The 17,249-nt window shown below is 38.3% G+C and overlaps 1 protein-coding gene across 1 annotated transcript in view; it reads left to right on the plus strand.

The window, feature by feature from the left end:
- The window catches only part of DCDC2 (doublecortin domain containing 2), a 186,535-nt gene that overhangs the window by 54,625 nt on the left and 114,661 nt on the right, over nt 1-17,249 (plus strand). Inside the window, exons 5-7 of the mRNA XM_012638575.1 lie at nt 3,519-3,665; nt 5,372-5,426; nt 14,984-15,146. Of these exons, the coding sequence (XP_012494029.1) occupies nt 3,519-3,665; nt 5,372-5,426; nt 14,984-15,146 (365 nt within the window). The remainder of the gene's footprint in view (nt 1-3,518; nt 3,666-5,371; nt 5,427-14,983; nt 15,147-17,249) is intronic.

Here is a 17,249-nt window from a genome sequence, read left to right on the forward strand (position 1 = left end):
AACACCCACGATAAAATAAGTTATCAAAGGATTGAATATTATGTCTTTCAGTTTAATGTCTGTACAGATTAATGTATATGTATTTACATATATTAATATAGTTTCATAGCCATTAAGATTTTAAATATAATTAGGTGTTTTAATTGAAAGTAATACTTTACATGTGGTAAAAAGAATCCAAATACAGTATAAATAAAAAATATTTCTCCCACGTTAGGCATTCCCCGTCCCTTTCCCTACTACTTTTCTGCATCATTCCAGAAATATTCTGTGCATATGCAAACACATATCATATATCTTTCATTTTTTAAGAAACATAAATGGGAACACATACATATGTATAAATAAATAAATACGCACACACACCCCTTGCTTTCTTCCTGTAACAAATATTAGAGATTATTCTTGCGAGCATAAATAAGTCTATTTTATTTTTTTAATGACTACAAAGTATTCCATTTTATGGGTATAACCTAATTTATTTTAACAGTCTCCTTTTGATGGAAATTTAGGTCATTTTCTATCTTTTGCTATTATACGCATATGTCTTTGTATATAAGCAGAGTTTATCAGGGGACTGAATTCTAGAAGTTGAATTGCTGTGTTAAGTGACAAATGCATTTGAAATTTTGGTAGATACTGCCAGTTGTCTTCCAAAGAGTTTACATTAATTTAAACTCTCACCAAAAGTTCATGAGAGGGCCTGTTTTTCATGCTTCTATCTATATTGTAAAGCTAACATGATCTTTTGTCTTTGCATTCATGTTAATAATAGTATTTCATTGTTTCTTGATTTTTTTGTTTATGTGATATACAACATCTGTTGATTATGTCTTATGTGCCAGTCATTATTCTGAGTGCTTTACAGTTTTTATTTAATTCACTCAGGGCTCCTATAAAATAAGTAGTGTTATTATTCTCTTTTAATAGACATGATATGTGACACACAGAGGAGAAAGTTACTTGCCCAGGGGTTATGCAGATTCTGAGTGGCAGGACTGGGATTCAAGCCTAGGACCCAGTCTGGCTCCAGAGCCCCTGCTCTTAACTACTAAGCTGCTCCCTAAATAAATGCCATATATTTATATTTCATCATATATGAACTATCTCATGGCCTTTGCACATTTGTCTTATTGATTTATAGGCACTCTTTATATATTGGGGAAATTGGCCTTTTCTGATGTGAGGTTTAAGTATGTTTCCAGTTTGCATTTTCTTTACATACAAAACTCTTGAATTTTGATGCAAATTTTCAATCTTTCTTTATGATCATTAAGTTTTGTGAGTAGCTTAGATCTTCCTCAATCCAAGATTATAAAAATAGTCTCCCATGTTTTTACTTTGTACTTTTTAATTTTATTTAAACCTTTGCTTTTTCTGGATTTTAATTTGGTGGGAGAAATGACGTCAGATTTGAATAATTATGTAATTTTTTAGATGTATAGCTTTGACTTTTGACTTATACATAAATGTAAACCCACCCAATAAATAATATAAAGCACACAAAGATATATACAGATAATTTTATGCCCAGATTACCTATTCATACATGTATTAATATGAATAAATTCACACATAGAAATAAATATATGCAAGTACAAATATAGAAATGAAAATCTGGTCATGTCACTCAAACAATTGAATACTTACAGAAACTTGATTCTTAATGTAATGCCAGATATAAATGAGTTTTGGTTGCTGCTCATGTGGGACATACCTGCTTAACAGAACATTAGTAAGTCTTATAGTTGGACCCTTCCATGCATCAGTATATTTACATATAAAAAAACCCATAAAAATGTATTTGGCCATGTCTCTTGTATTTGTAGCAAAAGAAGAAAGTATATCAACAAGAGTTATATTAAAAGAGGCTACAATCATTGGTTAGAATTTATTCAGTACCCTTTATCCACCTGCAGAAGAAACTAGTCAAATCCTGGCTGTTTCTGGAGTCCACAGCTGTGCTGCCTATTAATTTCTAGCTATGAAAGTTAACTCCTGATTCAGATCTAACTATTTTGAAAGAAAATGAAAGAAGAATGTCTGAGTGTAGGCCAGTGATTCTCAACCAGGTGCAATTTTGCCCCTTGGGGACATTTGGCAGCCTGGAGCCATTTTTGGTAGTCACAACTGGGGACAGGGGTGGCCATTACTACCATGTAGTGGGTAGAGGCCAGGGGTGCAGCTAAACATCTCACAGTGTGCAGGACAGCCTCCCCACCTCTCCAACAAGGAGTTATCTGGTCCAAAATATCAATCGTGCCGCTGTTCAGAAACCCTGGTCTAGATCAAGGCAGAAAAAACAAGAAATCTGGGTAAATGTTGATATTTAGACTTGTAGAAGTACAGTGTTACAAAGAAAGAGAATTTAGTAACTGTATTCTAACTAAAACCAAATACATTTCAGGAATTGTGGTGGCTATTTTCATTGTACTTCACGGCGCCATATGATATGGCCATTTACATAATCAGTAAACAAGCCCACAGGTCAATGGATTTTTTTTCTTTGCCTTTGCAAATGTCACTGACCTTTATTATAATATGAAGACTGAGACATTTTTTTGATGATCTTGAAAACCTTCCAGTTACTAACTCTTGTTTATAACCTTCAAAACTATGCACTTTCTGGTTTGATTTTCTAATAGTTTGTTTTTTTCCTGTTCTTTAAAAAAAAATTCTATGGACACTTTAAATCATCTAGTAAAGTCATCACTGTTCTTTTAATGAGTGACATATTAATTGTAGTTTGTAGCAGCAGTTTTACAGTAAAGGAAGGTTCTTGTGAAACCCCTCGATTCTGGGAAGATATAGTGTTCACTCTCTTGCTTTGGAGGGACGGAAAAAAAAAGACAGAAGCACGAATGCTATGCAGTTCTGCATCATTAACACAGGCAATGGGTTCTTTTACCTCCTGCCCTCTCGCCCCATTTTTCCCTGACCCAGTTCTGTGTGCATTGGGGTGTACTACTTTGGCTGAGGGCTGTTCTTACACAGAGTGTGGTCAGCAGCTCGTCAGCCTGACAAATACACTAAGAAAATAAATTTAAAAAGCACTCACACCCAGACTTCACCACTGTACAATGTATACGTGTGATGGAATTCCACTTGTATACCCTAATTCTATTGAAATAAAACAAACAAAAAGTACTAACAAAATATACATAGAAGAATCAATCTTCAGTGGAAGCCGAGGTTTATTTAAAGCCCCACATTCTGCACAGTTACTTTTTCCCACTAAAATCTTACTTTGGCAGCAACAGGGGATGTTTACGCTGTATCAACAGGCCCGTTGGGAGGAAACCCTATACAGCCAGATAGTCTTAGTATCTCCCATATGACAGTGGCATTTAGTGGAATCTAATGACTTTGAGGCATTTATGATTCAGTAAATGAGAATAGTAACGAATGAGCCAAATTAAGAACAGACTGTTTGTATTTACTTTGTAGTTTTAAGCAGTTCTTTAAATGCTTGTTAAAATTCTAATTTTTAAAATATGTTGGCATTCATATTTTCACAGACTTTATACTTTGGAAGGAAAACTTGTTGAGAGTGGAGCAGAGTTGGAGAACGGGCAGTTTTATGTGGCTGTCGGCAGAGATAAGTTTAAGAAATTGCCTTATGGTGAATTACTTTTTGACAAGTCAACAATGAGAAGGCCTTTTGGGTAAGTCTTCATCCTCATTTACTCACTTTTCGTGCTTTAGTTATCACTTAAAATCCTGTTGGGTCTTTCACTGATCACCACTGTATTTTATGTAATTGATAATCTTATTTATCACTTAGAATGGAAAGCACATATGATGTGTATTGATCTTTGTTTTCATTGCCATGATAAGAGATTGAGAGCTATTGCACAAAAATATAATTTGGGGGAATTTATGAAAGACTACATAGTATTTTCTTTTTTACCATGCACCAAACTTAATAGTAAATACAAAGATTTATTCTTGTGAAGAATATACAGGACAATGAACTTTTCTATAGCAAATATTATTAGAAGTTTTAGTGTCTTAACAATTGCTAGACCAAATAATTTTTCAGTTGGTTTGGATAGAAATATCCAAGGGTGTTAAAAAAAACTGTAACTATTTTACAGCCCTTTGAATAATAACTGTAAAATAGAAAAACAATATAATTGCACTTATGCAAAAAAGTAGAGAGGCTGGGTGTGCAGTTAATACATGCAAGATTTTAAGGATTATACTGTTAATTACACAGGACGCACTGTGAGCAGTTTTCCTCTATGAAGTGCCATGTATTTGCTCACGATGCTTTATTTCAGCAAAGAAGATGCACTGCCCAGACAGTCACGAAGAGCTCTGGTCCAGATGCTGGACCTCTCGGCTTGCTCATGGTGCCTGTGGGGCCATCTTTGTTGCTTTTCACAGATTCTGTGATCACTTTGCTGTTGGAAACTGACTTTTTGTGGTTGTCCTCTGCAGAGTTAAAGCAGAAAGTCACCAAGGTGTTTTTCATTAATTCATAATTCGTGTAGCTTGATGGAGAGGCTGGCCGAGAGTTTCTAAATGAGTAATAGATGAAATGGAATTTCAAGGGTGGTGTTTGAACTCTGCAAGAGCACGTGGTTTTCTAGCATTTTAGAACTATTTGCCAGCTGACTTACTGCTAAACATCCTTACCCATCCATGAAATCAAATCCTTTAGCAATCTCTGCTAAGCAACGCTGCGTTAACCTGCTGCGAGCTGTAGTGTGTACTTGATTATAATAAGAAAACTGTAACTCACGTTGGCTTTTTTCATATAAATTAGTAAAATTTACCTTTATATATAATATGTGTCCTCCTGTTCTTGGAGAGATTCAGTTGGGTTTCAAGACAAGTCTTTCCCTAAAAATACAGACATCGGTGAAACAACTTATTCTGATAGTCTAAAAGAATTTTTTATTCGTTGGTGATAATGACTGGTTAAAAAACTTCCTGAATGTGAATGCCACTGTCTTACCATTCTGCTTTCCTATCAGGGGTAGACATAATAAAAATCATAGAAATTTATTGTTTTTAACTCAATCTGGCAAAATCATTACTCACATTGGGAAATGATTTTTTTTTAAATGAAAATAGGAAACTTTGGGATTTGAATAAAAATGTTACAAAAAATTAGAGTGGTACTACAAGTAAGTATTGATTAAAATAATGAGAAACATTAAAAATCTTTTGGAGTGGAATCTGGAAATTTTGTGGGATAGTCTTTGTGAAATTGAAAAAGTATATGGTACCTTTTGTGAAACACAGATGTCAGTAAATAGTTGACTTTCCAGGTTGAGATGACAAGTTGGGATGACAATTATCTCGCATTATATATTATTTGTAAATAATGTTCAAATTTCTAAATTATGATTTGTTTTCACAGTCAGAAAGCTTCTTCACTACCTCCTATTGTAGGATCCAGAAAGTCTAAAGGGAGTGTAAGTATCAGATGCTTTCCTCATTAACGTTCTATATTTTTATCTGATACAGAGATACTGTCCTTTGGGTTTCAATTAAGTTCAAAGACATAAAACTTAGCTGCCTTGTGGTATATAAGCAATTATGTGAAACAACACTAGAACTTTAATATTACAATTAAGGTACTAAAAGAGAGCTAACATTTTTAGAAAGTAGACTTCAAAATTTTTTTTCCTTATATGGACACATGATATAATTTATATCACATTTAAAATTTGGGGTATAAAACTATAGTTTTATGTATTGTATAGTTCTTATAAGAACCACTATATTAGGTCACATCAATGACAAACACTAAAAGGGAAGTTTTGATAAGAAAATGGCAATCTTTAGTTATAATCTTCTAAAAGATTGAGAATTGTTCCAAATATTTAGTTCCCCATCAGAGTATTTTCCATCTGTCATTCATTCATTATTTGTTAATTCAGTAAACATTTATTAAATACCTATTATGTGGGAATGTGGCGAGCATTTAATAGGTAATTTCTTTCTTGTTTTTTTTTTTTTTGAGACAGAATCTCTCTCTGTTGCCCTGGCTAGAGTGCAGTGGCATCATCATAGCTCACTGCAACCTCAAACTGCTGGGCTCAAGCGATCCTCCTGCCTCAGCCTCCTGAGTAGCTGGGACTACAGGCATGGGCCATCATGCCTGGCTAATTTTTCTACTTTAAGTAGGAGTCTCACTCTTGCTCAGGCTCATCTGGAACTCCTGAGCTTAAGCGATCCTCCTGCCTCAGCCTCCCAGAGTGCTAGGATTACAGGTGTGAGCCACTGTGCCTGGCCATGGTAATTTCTTAACCTACTTGTGTATTTAGTCTGTACTCCCTTATAGGGATGAGATTCATGTCATGCTGGAGTATTGCTTGGCAGGTCTTTCTGGCTTAGGCTTCTCTTTCTTTTCTTTCAATTGAATTGCCTGTCAAGTTATGATCAGAACTGACTTGACATCCCCCACCCACACCCTGAACTAACTAAATGACACTCTTATTTTGGTGTTTTGTAAAATAAGTGATTGCTGGGCAAGGATATTGTCTCCTAATGATTTAGGTCTCCCTCCCCCCACCTTTTTTGTTATATCACGTGAAATTCTTGGACAAAAGAAAAGCAATTTTGTGTGAATGAGTAGTACTGAATTCAGCAAAACAATCAGACATTTATTAACCACTGATTTGCTTAGACTCTAATTCTATTTTTGACAAAGCTGTTGCCCTCTAGCAATTTACAATCTAATTGAAATCAAGAAGATAGCTTGAACAGGTAACAAACAAACTAAAGCTTAAACCAAATCTGTGGTAAGATTAGTAAATGTCAGAGAGAGAGCTAAGGAATCAATGTACAGTGGCAGGAGTTCACAGCCGAAGTTGAATTTGAGCTGTGCCTTTGAAAACTCTTTAAGATTCAAGAAAAGGTAGATAAAGGGAAAGGGATTTTGGATCAAAGGGATGGTGAGGAAGGGAGCAGACATGGGCATGTGGAGAAATAGAAATAATTGTGCTGGTTGATACTTAGTGAACACTCGAGGCTCAATACTGTGCCAAGCTCTTTACAGGAAAGATTTATTTAATCCTTACTCCTCAAGGCAGGTAGCTTTGTGATCTTCATTTAAAAAGGAAATGAGGAACAGGAAGTACAAAGAGTAGAAGTAACATGTCCAAAGGCCCCCACTGAGCAAATGGCAGGGGAGGGATGGAGCCTGTGTGGCTGGCGTGGAGATCGTGCACCTGACCTCCAGGGACAGTGAATCCCTCCAGCTGCCTGGGACAGAGGGTCCACTGGTCCATCGTAGTGTGGAGGGTGATGTGCCTGGAATGGTAGGTGGTGGCAGTTTTTATACAACCTTGAACACCAGAATGAAAAGTCTAGTCTTTATCCTTGAGTAGAGGGCAGCCCGTGATGGCTGCTGAAAGGTGAGAATGTTCGTCCCAGTCCATTCTAGGAATGGCAGATCTTTTATGTGGAGAGAGACTTAACATGGTGGTAGGCCACAGATGTCGGTTATGAAGCAGTTGCAGTCGCCTTGGTATAAAGTGGTAAGAGCCTACACTAGGGAGGTGGCAGGAAGTGATTATTGTTCGTGAAGAAACGAATAACTTGCTTGGCGATTGGATACATGAGGTTAATGGAGAGGTTGGAGACAAAGGTAAGTGCAAGTTTTTCAGCTTGGATGCCTGAGAAAATGGTAGTCCTATGGCCAAGAAGAGGGCAGAGGAAATAATGACTTGCTTAATTTCACACATGTTAAGTTGGGGGTATTATTAGGAAATGTAATTGAAACTGTGCATCGAGCAGTTGTAAATGGCAGCACTGAGGCCTGACGAAGACATCAGGGCTAACGTTGTAGATCTGACCATCCACATAACCGTCTTAGTCAAAGAGCAGAGGTAGCATCACTGTGGTGCTCCTAGCACCGAGCACAGCCTGCACGGAGCAGGCCTCATGGGTGCTGTGGAGTGAGAGAATAGGTGAGAGGTAGCCGAGAGGGAGACCATGCAGTGAGAACCACAGGGGTCCTGGGCTTGAGGCGACACACCTTCACAGGTGTGGGGAGGGAGAGGAGTGAGCAGAATATTTCAGCAGATGAAAAATACATTTTAGCCACCATAAAGCTAAAGAAATCCCATGAATTTGGGGCTTGACAATTGTATTTTGTTCTCTTGTTTTCCCTAAGGACTTTGTAGCAGAGTTCCTTCTGCGTACGATGCAAATATTAGCCTGTTAATTCTCATGTTACAGCTGGAGGGATGATGGTTAAACAGAGACCCGGTATAATTGAGTAACTGACCTCAGGTCACAGGGAAGGTCAATGTCAGAACCAAGATCATGATTCAACTCTTTGCATTCACAGTTACTGAACTTTGGCATTATGTGTTTACTATTCTGAAATTTGAAAATCTAAATTTTTCATTAAAAATATGTCATGAGTTTCCTGCTTTAAAATGCATGTGCTAGTGCACACATGCAATTTTCTTTCTTGCCTGCTTGTTTGGAAGATTTTTAGAATCTGTGCTGTGAATACTGATTCATCTAGATGATTGGATTTTACTGTGTCTGGCATGGTACTGAGTCCCAGGGAGATAGCGATAAGCAAAAAGGCATGACACTCTCTGATGCTCATGGTTTACTTGAGGAAACAAAGGTTAAACAGACGATTCCACAAATCGATATATAATTGGAAAGTATGATAAAAATTAAAGAAAAGTGAACAGTAATACGAGAGACAATAAAAGGAGAACAAATTTAGATAGGTGTGTCAGGAATGGCCTCATTGAAAAGTCACCTTTAAGCAGAGACTCAAAGTTATCAAACATATTTTCATGTTATGACTTAGAAAAATAAAATAACAGAGTTTGTCCCTCTTTCCACCATGTTCCCACAATGCTCTACAATCATTTAATCAGTCATCCAGTCAATGTGTCTTTTTTGACCACTTACTAAGTGCCAGGAGCTGGTCTAGGCACCAAGTAAGTGCACAGTGGTGAACAGACAGAGAAGGCCCCAGATCTCATGGAGCTTTTCTTCTCGTGCATTTGTGCAGGTGTGCAGGTGGTGGTGGGAAGAATGGAAGTAGACAATGAAAACGTAAACAAATATACAAATAATTTCAGATGGTGGTAAGTGCTGTGAGAAAAAGAAAATGTGGTAGGGCACAAAATTGTATAAAATTCTCTGAAACTGAGACTGTAATGATGTAAAGGAGCCAGTCATGCGGGGCTGAGGCGGGGGTGGGGGTGGGGAAAGAGCACCCAAGGCAGAGAAAAGGAAGTCACACAAGCCCTTGGTTAAGAGCCTGGCCTGTGAGGAGGACAGAAAGAAGGCCAGGGTGGTTGGAGCTCCACTTTCACTGGAGAGGCAGGCAGGGCCCAATCGTGCAAGCCATGCAGGGAGTTTGGATTTTATTTTTGAATGGGGCACTACTGGGGGTTATAAGGAAGAAATGACGTAGTTTGATTTACATTTTTAAAAGATCATCCTGGTTGTGGTATGTATAGAGGAATGGGTTAGGGCAAGAATAACAGCAGGAGAAAGTGGGATGGCTGGAGTCCAGGTATGTGATGCAGGTGATTTGGATAGGGGGCCACAGAGGGGATAGTGTCTGTTATAATCTTTTTCGAGTATATTGTCGTTGATTGATTCATTCATCCAACACCTATTTATTTTATTTTATTTTTTTATTTATTTATTTTTTTATTTCAGCATATTATGGGGGTACAGATGTTTAGGTTACGTGTGTTGCCCTTGGTTTCCCCCCCCCAAGTCCGTGTTTCAAATATGTCCATCCTTCGGGTAGTGCACATTGCACTCCTTGGAACACCTATTTATTGAGTGCATATTATGTCCTGGGCACTGTTCTGGTGCTTCCAGGTCCAGAGATTCCAAAATACTAAATGCATGGAAGTTACATTCTAGAGGAAGAGACAGACACATACACAATACATTTGATTGCAATCAGGGATAAGCTTGAAGAAAAATATATCAAGATATGGGAAGAGAAAGTGAGAAAGGGTGCTATTTCAGTTGGGTGGTTGGGGAGGCCTCTTTTAGGAGGTTACATTTGAGCAGAGGAGAATAAGCCCTGGCACTGTGGCTGGTGCCTAACAGGTTCTCACCACACCTGCTTAGGGGGTGTGTGAATGCCTGGCAGTGAGCTGCACAGAGATAACATCCTATGTTGGTAAATTCAAAGTCACAAGCTTGATTTTTAACAAAAGGATTAATTTACTCTTTCCTTTAATTAATTGGTTCCCTGGAGAATGCATGAATTTTATAGATCATTAGCTGCCTGGCACGGAGAGGAGGGGGTGTGAGTGAAGGGGGCTGTATAGCGAGAGCTTAGTTTCCACCTTCAGAAACTACTGCCTGATCAACTGGGAAAGCGTCCTGAACTCGTGATGCAAATCAAAGGGGACACAGAACTACAGTTTTAGAAATTTATTTTTCCCACACAGCTTTCTAGGAATTGTTCCATTGTACAAAGAAGGGAGTGTGGGTGGGGGCCTAATAGAACTTAAAGAAAAAAAAATGAGAGAAAGCTGCCGCCGTCTGTCCAGGGACCCCTGCTGCAGCGTAAGTGAGGCCGCGGAGCCTCACCCTGTGGGAGGGAGGCTGGGTAGCCAGGGCCTCTGGACGACAAGCAGACCCCTTAGAACAGCCAGGGGCATGACTTGCGCAAAGCAGGACAGTGCCAGAAGCCACCACTTACACTGGATCACAGCGGGCGGAATCACAGACATTAGCAAGTCATAATTTTGAGAATATTTTGAGTTGTGATTCTAGCCTTAAAAACGAAAAGGAAGATATAAGTGAGTTATCTTAAGTTCTACTGAGCTCAAAAAATAAACCTATCAGTGGAAGGCTGTCTTCTGGTTTCCAGGTGACACCACATAGAATCAAAGCACCCTCTAGTGGAAAAGATATAAAATTAGAGAAGTATTTGAAAGTTAAAGACTAAATGATCTTTTGTGTTCTTATAACCATTTGACCAATGCATCTTATGATTAGTAGTTTATAGGATCAAATATTATGACTTCCAAGGTTTTCATAAAAAAAAAAACTGTGATTATCCAATTATTACAAAGTCACTGTGAAGCAAGTTGTAGACATATTAAGATAAATTCCTCATACTCCCAGAACTCCATTTTGCCACAGGGGAAACTGAGTCCAGTACGGGTAAAAGGGCTTCTCCCTCTTGCCATCACCAGGTATGCAAATGGGAGAAATGTCAGTTGGAGTCTCCATCTGGCCCCTGCTCATAGCGTCTCACGGATGCACGGCTGAAATACACACATTGTGACGGCCGCTCAGTTAGGCAAGACTCTCACAAAATTATTTTAAACTTGATATTTCTGTGGTCTGTATGTTTCTAGCACATTTTCATGGGGTCTGGAAATGGGCTTATTGGGGTAATGAAAGGAACCTGAATTGGTTGGATCTTGTTGGAAAAACTTAGGGAACTGTTGAAAAAAAAAATCCTGATCTTGGTAGAGTCAGGGGTGATTAAAGGGCTGTGTTTTCTTTCTTTTTTTGAGCCAGAGGTTTGCTATTCTTCTTAGAAAGACTGAAATGCATGTGAGACAAGAGGCAGGACAGTGGTTGAAGCATGGCATGGGGGCTAGTTTCTTTGTAGAAACTGTAAAATTAGGCTGCTTCTTGATTCCTTCCCTTTTGAGATAAAGCCATAATTTTCTACTTCTGGAATGTCTATTTCGGGGAACCAAACTATATAATAGATGTTTCTAGTGCCTTGGGCATTAGAAAGCTTTAGTGTAGTAGGAAAATCACACCTTGAGAAAGTTAATTCTTTACGTATAAAATGATGAAAATAATACTTATCTATAAATGTGGTAAATATTTGTGTTAATGTGTATATAGCACATAAAAGGTGCTCAATACTATTGTTCTGTCTACTGACATAGCTGTACGAGATGGCAGAACTCCCCTGTCTCCTATGCCCTGCAAATAGCAATGACTATCTGTCCACTTATTCAAGTTACAAGTCACATGTGGAAGCCTTGGGAAAAAAAAAGATGATCCCTTCATCCCTTCATCTTTCCCTCTCTGTCACTAACCATATATAATCTATATAATTATGTAAAACAAGTATATAAGTTATGTAAGTATATGATCTATATTATACACTTTATATTATGTAATTTATTTTCATTTCTTTTAAGAGACAGGGCCTTGCTATGTTGCCCAGGGTAGTCTTGAACTCTTGGGCTCAAGCAATCCTCCTGCCACAGCTTTCTGAGTAGCTAAGATTATGGGTGCATGCCACTGGCTATTTTCATATTATTAACACTTTAGATGAATCAACCTTTCTTTCTTTTTTAAAAAGAAAAGCTTGTAAATTAATTTCATTTTTTTTTTTTGAGACAGGGTCTTGCTCTGTTGCCCAGGCTGGAGTACATAACTCACTACAACCTCAAACTCCTAGTCTCAAGTGATCCTCCTGCCTTAGCCTCCCGAGTAGCTGGGACTAGAGGTGCACACCACCATGCCTGGCTAATTTTTCTATTTTTTTTTTTTTTGTAGAGACAGGGATCTTACTGTGTTGCTCAGGCTGGTCTTGAACTCTTGGCCTCAAGCAATCCTCTCACCAAGGCCTCCCAAAGTGCTGAGGTTATAGGTGTGAGCCACCACACCCAACCTATTTTCAATTATCTAATTACAAAGCAATTATTTTTTTTCCTCTCACTTTGGTTTACTTTTTACTCACAAACTGCCTGGAGATTAGTTATTACTTGGTAATTGAATGCATGAGTGAGTGTCAATTGCCGAATATATGTGCTGTGTAGTTATTTGAATCAACTAGTCTTCCTTAATGCTCCAAAATTACTCTTTCAAGTGCCCTTGTCAGAAATGTGATATATCAAAACTTTCTTATGTATTCAACAAGAAAGATGATTTTTAAAATTATATTAATCGATAGGCACTCTAGAGTGGGGCTTATGCTTCCCTCTTGTTATACCCCTTTTGTGAGGAATACTTTTCCCAGAGAGCTGGAAAAAGTGATCTTGCTGAACTCTAGAGTTTCTCATTCATTTGGTTTCATTCTAGTCCGTGCAGGTTCAGCAGCATCTCTGAACATTCTAGTAGGCTTGCTAACTGCTTCTGAAGGATTACTCCTTTCATCCAAAGCTTTTACAATTTTAAAATCGTGGGATGAAAAAACTCCGTTGAAAATAAACTGGACTATGAGACTTGGCTGATGGTTTTGGAATCTCCATTATAATCATATCTAGTTCCTTTGCCAGACAGTATATGACAGAACTTTAGATTCTTAAGAAAGAATCAGTGGAGAAAAGAAAAGAAAAAACCTCTGGTTGTAGTTACTGCAATAATTAAATGGAAACTGTGTGCTTAAATTGCAGTTGGAATAGGAAATTAAATTACACAAAAAGTGTTATAGATTTGGACAAGTTTTCATACTGTTAATAAATCTATGCATAATTCATTTTCTTGTGGGCTATGACAAAATAGCATAAGTAACTTCATTTGTAAGGCTGTGAATCTTTCTATTCCTAATTGGGTGATGGCTAAAACCATTTAGATGCTTCTGGGTGACTGAATACGTAAATGTTTAAAATGAACAGTTATAATAGTTTTCTAGGCAGATTTGTTTGTTTAATATTACTGTATTTATTTTCAGACACTAGCATAGTACAGATGTTGCATAAAGATTACATCCAATATGGTGTGAATTTGATACAACTTTTAAGAAAAAGGTATTAACTCTGCTCTTGGAGAAAGCACTCTGATACTTATTAAGCAAACACTATATGTCAGGCACTGTATTAGTCATGTTATACACTTTCCCATTTCATCCTCATGATAGACCTAAAGGCAGGTGCATTCCCCATTCAAATGATGAGGAAACTGAGGCTTAAAGAAATTAGGAGTTAGCCTATGTTCCCATGGATGGTTAGTGGCAGAGCAGTAGCTGAGCCAGGTATTTTGTGTCTCTAGAGTGTGCATTCTTTGCGATACCGCAGCCTCACACCTTATACTCTCAGGTAAGTTTAGCACCTGAGCATCTGAGAGCTAAGACTGCTTTAGGAAGAGGGAGTTTCTTGCTGTAGCCGTGGCCAAGCAGCAGCTGAGTATCATCACAGCTGTTCCTTGCAGCGGCCATCCCTGTAGTGGCTATTACGTGGCTACCCAGGAGCTGTGACACCAAAACTCAACCTCACTCTCGTACTCAGGAGCTCACTTTTGGCAGCTGCAGGGTGTTCATTGTGAGAGGCATGTGGGGACCAGAGGCAGCCACCGAAGGCATGACTGCCTTGCATGGACAGGGAGCAAGCATGCTGTGCAGCACCCTCAGAAATGCAGGGGACATGTGGTCCTGAGCTGCTGTGGCTGCATGTGGCTCTGGATGTGTGATTCTTAGAAACCGTGGTGGTCACCAGCAGATCAGTTAATGTTGGAGGATTTCTACAGGCACAGGGTATGTCTTCTTGTATGATGATGTCCATTCATTCACAGGGACAACCATTTGTCTTTAAGAAAGCATTCCTAGATTAACTGATCAAACTGGGGGCGCTCACCATCACTCATCCAATAGGCTCCTGCAGATTCTTCAGAAGGTGCAGGAGTGAGAGGATGAAGTGAAGTGAAGGCAGTGGATTTACAGTGGTTCCAGAGGCTGCTGTCTGCTCCTGAATGGCTGTGGGACTTACCCTCTAAGCCTCACTTGCTCCTCTATATAGCACAGTGATAACGGTACCTGTCTCACAGGGCTAGCGTGAGGATTGAATGAAATACAGTTTTATAGAATACCCAGTATATATTAAATACGCAACAATTGTTAGCTATTGTTTTTATTCTCCTTCCTCTGCTAGACCCTTCTGCCTCTAGAAAAATAAATTTGGAGTTAATGTAGGTGTTAGGATGGACAGTCGCAGAATCAGTGCGATACATCCCCCAGCCCTGCCTGTTTACCTCTAGTTACTGACACGTATTCACTGGGAATCCCTTGGGAGTTCATTAGCCAATAAAAGGATCTTCTGCCATTTAGGGAAATGATCGCCAATCTAAATCAACTGTCGGATCCAGCGACAACTCATCTCCTCAGCCCCCTAAGAGGAAAGGGAAAAAAGAAGAAGTGAATTCAGAAAAACAGACAAAAGTGAAACAAAATGTGAAGTTAAAGAATTCACAACAAGCAACTCCAAATAGTGGTAAGTTTGTTATTACTATTATATTGCTGTTACTAATTATCATTATCTTAAGGCTGTGATACAATTTTAATTCTTACATAGATCCCTTTTTTACCCTGGGCATACAGAAGATACTCCTTATTGTCATATATGAGAGTTTTCAAAGAAGACTTTTTGTGTATGAGAGATGCCACTGTTTTTCATGCTCAGTTTCTATTTGTGATTAGATGTTATGTTATGAGGACACTTGTTTTGAGATCAAATATTTCTTGTGGTGGTCTTATAAAAAAGGTAAAATTTGCCACCCTCTGCTCATCCTGAGAGTGTTTGATTAACATTTTTACCAACTACTCTTTATATTGGTCTGTCTCACTCTCATGTCTGTAACACCTGCCCTCATTCATTATGATTCACAGATCACCTTTCCTGAAAAGATGTTTTGTTAGTTTTACTGCTATCCAAGAGAACACCAAACACACAAAACTTTACCAGTAAACAGTAACATATGTACCAAAATTAGTTGTGTAGTTTTATCTTGCACTACCAGGTGAGAGATGGTGTACAATAAATTTTAAAAAATTTGTTAGTTCAAGATTTCATTAGTACGAGACATAAGTGTGGTGAACTAAGGAATATGCAATGGAAATTGTGAACTTCCACATTAGGTTTTTGTGGAGAGAGTTGAGTTTTGGTTTCATTCCAAGCATGTTCTTGGAGTGGAGTGATGCTGGGGGCAGGGAAGGTTGGCTGAGAAGCAGACCAGTGGAGTGACTCTTCCTCCTCCTCCCCCGGGATCCACCCACACACCCCACCAGTGGGATGGGAAGGTGCCCACGGAGAGGATGATTGGGATCAGGTTTCAGATTCATGGGCAGAGCTTCTTCCACCTGGGAGCTCCAGCTTATTTCAGAGTGGATATGAAGAGTCACATCAGAATTACAGCTAATGTGGGCTTCACAGCATGAACTTCTGTGAGGGTTTAGAGGAAGCTGCACAAGTGATTAAAGAGTCAGAAGAAAGATGTGTGAGAATAGGTTAAAAGAACAGGCTAAATGGATGAATCAATTCCACAGAGAAGAAGTGGAAGGGGTCTAAATCGTCAAAGATTTCAATGATGGAAATTAGCTGGAAATCAGGAGTCCTAGATTCCTGTCCCAGTTCTGCTGTTGACCTTGGGCAACTTACTTAAGTTTTTTGGGTCTCCTTATCTATCTGCAAAATATGGGTTCACATTAAGATTTATTTTTAAAGTCTTGCTTATCTTTAAATTTGTGCTATCCTTTTCTGTGACCAGGAAACAAGGGGGCCAGGATGAAATAGTCAGCAAAGTTTCATTGAATTCTCGTTATGTGGTAGGCGCCAAACAAAAGAAGTTGGCCTGGGAGAACACGCCATACCTCCAACATTAAAAAGAAGAGAGACTTTATTTTAATTAATACATACTAGATTTTGAAGCCCCCAAAGCCTTTTGGGCTATGTCTTATAAATTTTTTTTTTATCTCAAATAACTGGCAGGGGTGTGATAGATGTGAGGCACTTAATAGATGCTGAATGAATGAATGATGGAAGGTAAAAAATAGTTAAGTCTGTAATTCTTTAAAACTCACTAAACAAAAGGACCCATTTTAAACTTTTCATCAACTAACTTTGATTAAAGGGCTTTATAAGAGGTTACTTGCATCATTTCTGTGAGGCTCTTATCAGTTTATGGAAATCCCAATTCCTACTTCCAGTATATTTTTTAAAAGTCTTTGGATTTAATAGACATCCTTGGAAGAAAGGGAATGATCATCTTTTCAGATTATCGCATTTGTAGAAACTTGAGAACACAAGAGGCTACGTCAACATATCCCTTGTTCAAAGGAAAGTAATCTTTATTAAAAAGTGGAATAGTCAGTACTTTTGCTTTTGTACAAATTCACAAATAGTTTTCAACAACATTTGTGTTTGTGGGCATAAAAATAACAAAAACATGTTTAGCATTGAAGCAAGTCATATTTTAAAAATGCTAGGAGAAGGTAAAAAGCCCTCAGCTGTTCTTTCCTTGCCTTTAGAGAACCCTGCAGTTGTTTTAGATAATTGCCCATTTTATGTGTATGTTTTCCAATGTGATTTTATAATGTG

The sequence above is a fragment of the Propithecus coquereli genome, unplaced genomic scaffold (assembly GCF_000956105.1).
Source record: "Propithecus coquereli isolate 6110/MARCELLA unplaced genomic scaffold, Pcoq_1.0 Scaffold131, whole genome shotgun sequence".
Lineage (NCBI taxonomy): Eukaryota > Metazoa > Chordata > Mammalia > Primates > Indriidae > Propithecus > Propithecus coquereli.